This window comes from Zootoca vivipara, chromosome 3 (assembly GCF_963506605.1).
Source record: "Zootoca vivipara chromosome 3, rZooViv1.1, whole genome shotgun sequence".
NCBI classification, from domain to species: Eukaryota; Metazoa; Chordata; class Lepidosauria; order Squamata; family Lacertidae; genus Zootoca; species Zootoca vivipara.
The window spans coordinates 67642413-67652366 of record NC_083278.1 but is presented as its reverse complement, the minus strand read 5'-3'; the positions used below and the strand labels follow the sequence as shown (position 1 = coordinate 67652366).

The window sequence follows — 9954 nt, the reverse complement described above, 5'->3', positions numbered from 1 at the left end:
TGGAGTCAGGCATTTCAGTCTGAATGGTGCAACAATGCTTGCTAAAGTGTTGGTCCCAGCAGAGAGTGGATGGGGACCATTTGTGTTCTGTACCAAGCAAATGACACAGGCGGGCACAGGTTCATTTAAAATTTTTCTCACTATATTGTCCCCAGAGAGCCAGTGTGGTGTAAGAGCGGTAGACTTGTAATCTGGGGAACGGGGTTCGCGTCTCCGCTCCTCCACATGCAGCTGCTGGGTGACCTTGGGCTAGTCACACTTCTCTGAAGTCTCTCAGCCTCACCCACCTCACAGGGTGTCTGTTGTGGGGGAGGAGGGGAAAGGAGATGGTTAGCCGCTTTGAGACTCCTTCGGGTAGTGATAAAGCGGGATATCAAATCCAAACTCTTTTTCTCTTCTCTTCTTCTTCACATCACTCATTGTTGATAAGCCAGACATTTCCTGTGTATTCCAAAAATGCACCTCATTTATCTTCTGCATATTGAACTAAAGTAAAATAATGTGAGGGTTGCCATACTCATTTCCCCAGCTCTGCCTGGAGATTGAACCTGAGACATTTTGTAGGTAAATTGAACCTGAGACATTTTGTAGGTAAAGCATATGTTCTACCACTTCCTGTGAGGCTTGGGCTCTTCCTTTAAAAGCAGCATTGGTGAAGCCTCTTAAACTGGCCTTATATCTATGAGGACTTTTCTCCTCCATACGTTTAGGGACTCTCTATACCAGGCATCCCCAAACTGTGGCCCTCCAGATGGTTTGTCCTACAACTCCCATGATCCCTAGCTAACAGGACCAGTGGTCAGGGATGATGGGAATTGTAGTCCAAAACATCTGGAGGGCCGAAGTTTGGGGGTGCCTGCTCTATACTATTCCCATGTGTGCTTTCCTTGCTTAATATGAACACTTGGAAATGCCCATCTGCAGAAGTAATGCTGAGCAACCTAATAATGGAATTATTATTATTTTTTCACAGGGAAGACAGCATTCTTGAACATTTGGGAAGTGTCCTGAGAAGAACCAAGCCAAAGGCTCATTTAATTCAGTATTGTGTCCTCACAGCGCCCAGCCAGATGCCAACACAAGCAGGACCTGGGTGCAACAGCACTCTGATTACAGAGACAAGGTCCTTTTCTAACCATACTGCTAATGAGACACGAAGTGACACTGCCAGAGATGAAGTCATCATCACCATTGTGACCTTTGCTTCTACGCCTGTCCTCATTTTGGGATTAATCAGCAACGGAGCCATTTTCCGGTTTCTCTGTTGTTGTGGAAACAAACGGAATACATACACCGTATATATACTGAACCTGGCCATTGCAGATTTCACAGTACTCATCGCTTACACGATGTACATTGTTTTCAGTATGATTATATGGGGGGAACTCACTTTTGAGAACTACCTATATCATGTAATTGATATCTTGGCTCTTTTTGGCTACAACACCAGTTTTTTCCTACTAACAGTCATTAGCATCGAGAGGTGTCTTGGTGCTTTTTACCCATTCTGGTACCATAGTAATCGGCCAGAACATCTCTCAGCTGTATTATGTGCTCTTCTATGGATCTTCTCCTGTGTGGTGACTGGTGTAGAATATTTCACCTGCTGGGAAGCTTATTTTTCATCTGAAGGACCATGTTACAGAACGCATGCCATAGCGAATATATTCCTTCTCACAATTTTTGTGGTTTTTATTCCAATAATAGTCCTTTGCAGTCTGAGCCTGTTGGTCAAAGTATGGCGAAGGTCTTCAGCACGGCTTTCCCTTACCATTGTTATCACAGTTGTCCTCTTCCTCATCTTTGCATTGCCACTCAGGATCTCAGCCTTTGTACCGTGTTTCTCCTAAAATAAGACACGTCTTATATTTATTTTTCCTCCAAAAAAACACACCACGGCTTATTTTCAGGGGATGTCTTATTTTTTTAAATATTAAGTATGGTACAACAACTGGGCTGGTATCCTTACAGAGCTTTCACAGTCAGAGCTCTTGCTGAGTCCTTGATCTTCTCAGCGCGCGCCTCTGCCCTTGCCAGCTCCCGCGGGGTCGGAGCTCGGCGCAGCGCGCGCCTCTGCCCTTGCCGGCTCCCTCGGGGCCGGGGCTCAGCGCAGCACACGCCTCTGCCCTTGCCGGCTCCCGCGGGGTCGGAGCTCAGCGCAGCGCGCGCCTCTGCCCTTGCCGGCTCCCGCGGGGCCGGGACTCGGCGCAGCGCGCGCCTCTGCCCTTGCCGGCTCCCTCGGGGCCGGGGCTCAGCGCAGCGCACGCCTCTGCCCTTGCCGGCTCCCGCGGGGTCGGAACTCAGCGCAGCGCGCGCCTCTGCCCTTGCCGGCTCCCTCGGGGCCGGGGCTCAGCGCAGCGCACGCCTCTGCCCTTGCCGGCTCCCGCGGGGTCGGAACTCAGCGCAGCGCGCGCCTCTGCCCTTGCCGGCTCCCGCGGGGTCGGAGCTCAGCGCAGCGCGCGCCTCTGCCCTTGCCGGCTCCCGCGGGGTCGGAGTTCAGCGCAGCGCGCGCCTCTGCCCTTGCCGGCTCCCGCGGGGCCGGGACTCGGCGCAGCGCGCGCCTCTGCCCTTGCCGGCTCCCGCGGGGCCGGGGCTCAGCGCAGCGCGCGCCTCTGCCCTTGCCGGCTCCCGCGGGGCCGGGACTCAGCGCAGCGCGCGCCTCTGCCCTTGCCGGCTCCCGCGGGGCCGGGACTCAGCGCAGCGCGCGCCTCTGCCCTTGCCGGCTCCCTCGGGGCCGGGGCTCAGCGCAGCGCGCGCCTCTGCCCTTGCCGGCTCCCGCGGGGTCGGAACTCGGCGCAGCGCGCGCCTCTGCCCTTGCCGGCTCCCGCGGGGCCGGGACTCGGCGCAGCGCGCGCCTCTGCCCTTGCCGGCTCCCGCGGGGCCGGGGCTCAGCGCAGCGCACGCCTCTGCCCTTGCCGGCTCCCGCTGGGTCGGGGTGCTGCGACTTTCGCCGGCTCCCGCTCGGTCTGAGCTCCACGTGGCGGTTCCGGCAAGGACAGGCATCTTCCTTTTACTCCAGACCTGCTCCCACCATCCAGACCTGCTCCCACCACTACCCCAGTACGGCTTATTTTTGGGGTATGTCTTATATTTTGTTGCTTCAAGAAAATCGTGCCATGGCTTATTTTATAGGCACGTCTTATTTTGGGAGAAACACGGTAGTATACTGGCATCCAGAAAAAGAACTCAACGGGGCTTTCCTTAATATTTCTTGCATTCTTAATGTAATCAACGGCAGTATTAATCCTTTCGTGTACTTCCTTGTTGGAAGACGAAAACAGCTGAAGTCTCGGGAGACATTCTCTGCTGTGTTTCATCGATCCTGGAAGGATGAGACAGAAGAGGTAGTGGCACAACAAACACATGTTCAGTGAACATTGCCCATGTGGGCCAGGGGCTATGAGTGTTGGAATCCAACAGCCTTTGGGAGGCCACAAGTTCCCCATCTCTGCTCTAGAAACTGTTCGAGTAGTGTGACTGAAGTTATTTTTAAAATTCGTATTTCATTATATACATTAAACATACATCTAAACCAATCTTATTACAAATGTATTGTGTTACATATGAGCATATTTACAACAGTCTGTAGATGAATGCACCTTATTGTGCCAGTGTTCAATAAAGGATTTCCAACCCAACAGAGATCTGTTCCATTTCTGACTTCACTCTCACTTAATTTGGCAATTTACATATGACAGTATAACCAGGACCCGCCTTTAAATTTCATGCCGGAGCCCTCCTCCCGCTCAGGAGATGGTAGGCTCTCCTCAGTCCTAAATTCCTCCATCAATCAAAGCTTCCAATAAAACAGTTCATTAAAAATAAGGTATGGAATATAAATACAGACCAATATCTCAGCAGCATACCGTTTTCACATGACTGGAAACATACTCCATCAAGCTAAGCTTAGAGCCATATGAAATTTAATGCCGCACTAATATGATCGTACCAACAGCACAAGCATTTCCGCTTTCCAATGGAACAATCTACCCTTTCCTCTGCTTGTGTGCTACTCTAGGGGTTCTCTTGACCCCCACCCAAGAGCTGATTCAGAGAGTGCAGAGGGGCATGAGGAGAGGACCAGTTGTGCTGACTCCCACTACTGCAATTATTTTTTTAATCTTGCCCAAAGAAATCAATGAGACTTAGGTTTGTCACGAGTAACTGGTCCGATTGATTTCAGTGCATCTTCTTGAAGCATGACTATAAGTCTAGAGTCAATCTATATTGAACAAAAGCAATAAGAACACTTGGCAGAGCACATACCTATTGACATCCCGAACCTGTTTCCTCACAGTAGAGCAAGACTGATGGATTTTCTTAGGGAGAAAATTCTACAGTACGGTACAGGCGCCACCAAACAAAATACACCCAAAGCTGTATTTCAAGTAGTTGTTAATCATGCACCAGGTGGAAGCGGCAGTTGAAATGACAGATCTCAAGCAGATCCCAACTCACAGAGTTCAGGGAAGAGGTTGTATTCTATTCTATATCTAGTATGAGATCATTTGGGGCACTGGACGTTAAAATTAATTGTATTTGGTCTAGAAACATATTGGTGGCCAATAAAGTAAATACAAAATCAGTGTAAAGAGGATATTTTGCAGCTAGTACAATAAATAGTAACGCCAGGCTGCTACATTCAGAACAAACTGACATTTCTGAGCTGTCCTAAAAGGCAATTGCACACAGAGTGCATTCTAGAGGTTGTATTCAACCTAGTGCTAAGGCAAACATTCTGCCAGTGCAAGTTTTCTCTCTCGGCACAATTGAACATTCTCCCTCCATAAACCTTGAGTTTGTTCTGGTGTTCCCCACCAGAAGAATACTGTCCTAGTAGTCATTTCAAGAGATTTCCAAAGCGTACAAAACAGTGACCCAGTTCCTTTGTCTTTAGAAAGGGGTACAGCTGATTATGTGGTGCTAGAAATCACTGGATGACATCACCCTGTGGCTTCATATTATCATTATTTATTAATAGCAAAGAGATATTAAGAAGCATTAACAGCTGAAGGTATTAAGAGTTGTAACCAGTGCTATTTTTCTAGAAAAAGAGGTTCCAGAACTCACAATGAACACCTTCCTCGTTCTCTTATAATGGCAATGGTGCCCACCTGAGAGGTGCCGGAAATGAGTTCCGGTGAGTTTTGACTGAGAAAAAGCCCTGGTTGTAACTTTGTAAAGCCACATACGGGAGTTCTAGCATGGAAAGCAGTAGCATAGTACCATATTTTGTTGGAAGCTGCCCAGAGTGGCTGTGGAAACCACCTGTTATTGAAATTATTATCACCACGTTCAAGTATCTTCCCGCCAGCAGAACCACAATGAGACTGCTAGAAGAAACTATGCTGATGTTATCAAAGTTGCTGAGAGGACCAGGGGGATCTATCTCCATCTTTGCCCAAGAGCAGGTTATCTATAATCATCATAATCATCATCTACCAGGCTGATCAAGACAGTCTCCATCTGAAACCAGAGGAGGAAGCTGGATCCAGTGTAATGATATTGTGGTCTTCACAATACTGCAGCTGACAGTTTTTGTGAGGTCATGAAAATCTCATATTGTTTGTTACATAGGGCGCCCATCATCATACTGAGGTGGGCCATACAATTGCAGCAGTACAGTTTTATGAAGGACAGAAGCACGAACACAGGAAGTTGAAAAGAAAACTGGAGAGTGATCACGGTAGTATTCAGATTTCTGTCTTGCAACTGCTCTTACTAATTTTATTAAAAGAAAGGCCAAGAGTTTCATTACTCACATGCGTCTGTTTAAAAGGCATCATAGAGGAGCATTTTTAAGGAGCACAGTGTCGAACAGATCACTGCTGTACCTTGAGTGGAAATGGAGGGATGAGGGAAACAAAGGTAAAGCGAGGATGTCTTATTTCCATTAGTCACTTGCCTCTGAAGCCTTCTCTACAGAAATAAGGTTAAGATTTATTTCCAGTTCACTGGCATAGGGAGATAAATACTTTAGAAGGCACATTTCTAGTCTGGTGCACAGATTTCTAGACCACCAGTCTTAACAGTCAAATATGAGTGGGCCCCTCAGTTCAATCATCGATTACTTCACAAGAGCTAGAGACTTTGCCAAGACTTTTGCTTCACTGGGATGGAGTTGCTTCGGTCTACTGGTCCTGCCCTTAGTCCAAGAGGTATGTCTGGTCCAGGAGAAGATAAAACCATGACCACTCAGAAAGATATACCTTCTGGAAAGTCAGACATAGAGCTGAAGTCTTAGAGCTGAGGGTGTCACATCCTCTTCTCTCATTCTTCTCCTGTTTTGATCCTGAGTAGGGGTTGTCCTGGGGTGCCCTGCTGACATTCATAGGAAAACAGTTGCTCATTCGCCATTAAGCAAAGAGTAGTGTGCCCATGTTCCCAAATCATAAATACAGTGGTACCGCAGGTTACAGACGCTTCAGGTTATAGACACTTCAGGTTACAGACTCCGCTAACACAGAAATAGTACCTCAGGTTAAGAACTTTGCTTCAGGATGAGAACAGAAATCGCATGGCGGCAACAAGAGGCCCCATTAGCTAAAGTGGTACCTCAGGTTAAGAACAGTTTCAGGTTAAGAACGGACCTCTGGAACGAATTAAGTTCTTAACCCAAGGTACCACTGTATAAGCAAAATTAACAGAGGATTTAAAAGTTAGGCTGTGGAAACCAAGACACTGGGCCCTTTGGCGGAATGTTGCTTCCTGCCAAATACTGTCACAAACCTGCTCCACAAAAAGAAGGGCCCATGAGGATTTAAGGATGGCATAGGAAGTATCATTTAGCTGTCAGGTGGGAAAATATGGCATACCATTCATGTTTTCAAGAGAGAACCATAAATGCTTTCATGTAAAGTGATGGACAAGTAGTAAATACCTATTCCCAAGTCATGAAGGCATTTCAAAATGCCCTGAAATAATCGCTTGAAAAACATATTCTGTCATTGCTCAGACAAAAACAGTTGTTTGGATCCCACATTACCATGAATTCCCCCTCTACGTTTCTCACAGGATAGGAGAGTTGTTTTTTGCCAGTTCTCTCTCCCTCCCTTCCCATAGACTTCCTTAATCCCTTAAAATCTGGGCTGCCAAAAAAAAGACATTGAGGGTCACATGAGCCCCTCGGGCTGCATGTCGAACCAAAGCAGTATAATATTTTGATATTCCCATTAACTCATTTCTTCTTTCACAACAATTTTATTACATAAAAACTGAATTCCAAATTTGGTACATGCTAATAAAGTTGCCCAGTCTAGTTACCAAGTAAGATATATTGTATTTTATCGCAGCTATTTATTGCAGGATGCTAGTATTTAGGTGAAATTGGGTTAGTGTGAAACTGATAATCTTAAACAAAGATAATTATGCCTATTTCATTGTTTTCCAACATATGGTATCAAATATTTCCATGCAGTAGGGCTATATGGGCAAAATGTGCTGGTGTTGTGACTATTTTCTGTTTTTTAATAGTTGTTCATGCAACAATTTACTTCACAATAGCAGATGCCATCTGCAGTGAGAAAATTAGCAGTTATATTTTAAACAGGGGCACCTGAAGGAAATAATAATCAATGACAGCCTTCCTCAACCTGATGCCCACCTGCTATTTTTAATGATGATGATGATGATGATATATTTTCACCCTGTCCATCTGGGTGGGTTTCCACAGCCACTCTGGACAGCTTCCAACAAAATATTAAAAATACAATAAAGCATCAGACGTTCAAAACTTCCCTAAGCAGGGCTGCCTGCAGATGTCTTCTAAAAGTCAGATAGTTGTTTATTTTCTTGACATCTGATGGGAGGGTGTTCCACAGGGCAGGTGCCACTACCGAGAAGGCCCACTTCTCACAGTGAGGGAACCACCAGAAGGCCCTCGTCGCTGGACCTCAGTGTCTGGGCTGAACAATGGGGGTGGAGACGCTCCTTCAGATATACTGGGCCAAGGCTGTTTAGGGCTTTAAAGGTCAACACCAACACTTTGAATTGTGCTCGGAAACGTACTGGGAGCGAATGTAGATCCTTTAAGACCAGTGTTATGTGGTCCTGGCAGCCGCTCCCAATCACCAGTCTGGCTGCCGCATTCTGGATTAGTTGGAGTTTCCGGGTCACCTTCAAAGGTAGCCCCACATAGAGCATGTTGCAGTAGTCCTAGTGGGAGATAACTAGAGCATGCACCACTCTGGCGAGACAGTCCACGAGCAGATAGGGTCTCAGCCTGTGTACCTGATGGAGCTGGTAAACAGCTGCCCTGGACATAGAATTGACCTGCGCCTCCATGGACAGCTGTGAGTCCAAAATGACTCCCAGGCTGTGCACCTTATTACAACTCCTATGAGCCCCATCCAACATGGCCAGTGAACAGGGATGATGGAAGTTGCAGTCAAAATGTTTGAAGGGCACCAGGTTGTGCAAGGCTGTTTCATTTCGATGAGTTATGCACACTAGGGATTTACTGCAGAAACTAATGAAAGGCCATACCAGTTTTTGTAGGCCCAAGTCCAGTATGTAGAAGCAAGCCATGGGAGAAAATTCCAAGTTGGCATGTGGAATATTTTAATACAAACATCCTTGCCTTGAAGGTTTCCTACCTCTATCACTACTTCACAACATCATAATAATGACCATTTGTGTTTTATTTTTGGCAGGTTGAAAAGAATTGCTTCATACATTAACAGTCCCAGGATGGCAGAGTCATACTCCTTGTCTTTCCACACTATTGGTGGAGTCAAAAACCCTGTAGGACAACTGGATACTGGATACGCCATGCAAAGAACAATTATGATAATAACTATTCCAATTTGTGCTTTAGGATTACTTGGCAATGGAATTGTCCTCTGGCTTCTTTGGAGCAAGATACAGAAAACTAACTTCACTGTGTATTTCCTGAACATGGCAGTTGCTGATCTTACTGTACTCTCCTACTATGTAACAGCTTTCGTTTTATTTTTGAAATCTGTTCCAATCAGCATATACCATTTACATATAGTCGAGTTGGTGCATTCATTTGGATTCAATGCCAGCACCTATCTGCTTACAGCTATCGCTGCTGAAAGATACCTCATGGTCATTTTCCCAGTTTGGTATCAAGCTAGCCGGCCAAAGTATCTCTCTGAAATTATGTGCACCATTTTATGGGCTCTGTCCGGCCTGATGTCACTGGTGTTATATTGTGCCTGCTGTCTACAATTTGAGTCCAAGACCAACGAAAAGAACGCGAGTTGTGAGACTTCGAAAATGTTCAGAGTGATATTCAACCTCCTGGTTTGTCTTCCCATCATGGTCTTTTCCACTTTGATCCTTCTGATCAGAATGCTGAGGTCATCAGAGCAAACTCCTCCGGCAAAGCTGGACATCACCATTGTGGCCACAGTTCTCCTGTTTATTCTGTTTGCTGCTTCTGTGAGGATCATTGATATCATGGCACGCTGGGTTCCAACCATACATGTACCAGTGCTCTTTTTAATCTTACATTTTCTTGATTCCATAGATAGCAGCGGAAACCCTTTTGTATATCTTTTTGTTGGATATACTACAAAAGGAGAGGCTGGCGACAAGCCCCTCCAGACATATCTTGAGAGAGCTTTCTTGGACGAAGGAACTGAGAGTGCTCCAATGAATAGAGGAAAGGCTGTGACCTGGGCCTCAGACATAAGATAGAAAGGATTATATGTAGAGGTATATTGCAAAATTATTCTACACGTGGGAATACTGGCTCCAGAATAAATGTATTACAGATACTTTAGATTCTTCCTTAATTCTAATAATTCTCTAGGCTCCCTATTCCTCACCTAGGAGTCTTCCTGGTCCTTAGCCATTTGTGCCTTGTCACGTGATAGAGAATAAGGAAAGTGAGGAAAGGACAGAGGAAAGTAGAGGAGTAAGAGTACATGAGCCTTGCTGGGGCATAAGTGAGTTGGTTGCTTCTCAAGGCGGTTCATCAACACGCAT

The 9954-nt window shown here is 46.3% G+C and overlaps 2 protein-coding genes across 2 annotated transcripts; both read left to right on the top strand.

Annotated features, from left to right (window-relative positions):
• Positions 1 to 992: 992 nt before the first annotated feature.
• Positions 993 to 3374, top strand: LOC118082736 (proto-oncogene Mas-like). Its single transcript, XM_060273271.1, has 2 exons — positions 993 to 1837; positions 3152 to 3374. The coding sequence occupies exons 1-2, from the start codon at positions 1071 to 1073 to the stop codon at positions 3372 to 3374; spliced, it is 990 nt and encodes a 329-aa protein (XP_060129254.1). The 5' UTR covers positions 993 to 1070.
• Positions 3375 to 8688: 5314 nt separating this feature from the next.
• LOC118082737 (proto-oncogene Mas-like) lies at positions 8689 to 9663 on the top strand. The gene has a single exon (XM_035110567.1). It carries the CDS (start codon positions 8689 to 8691, stop codon positions 9661 to 9663), a length of 975 nt encoding a protein of 324 aa, XP_034966458.1.
• Positions 9664 to 9954: the final 291 nt, after the last annotated feature.

What these genes read in the sequence shown, in the direction of transcription:
- LOC118082736 (XM_060273271.1), top strand. Translation starts at nt 1,071, where the DNA reads ATGCCAACACAAGCAGGACCTGGGTGCAACAGCACTCTGATTACAGAG. An exon ending in AGGATCTCAGCCTTTGTACC is followed by an intron (nt 1,838 to 3,151) that starts GTGTTTCTCCTA and finishes TTATTTTGGGAG; the next exon opens with AAACACGGTAGTATACTGGC.
- LOC118082737 (XM_035110567.1), top strand. Translation starts at nt 8,689, where the DNA reads ATGGCAGAGTCATACTCCTTGTCTTTCCACACTATTGGTGGAGTCAAA.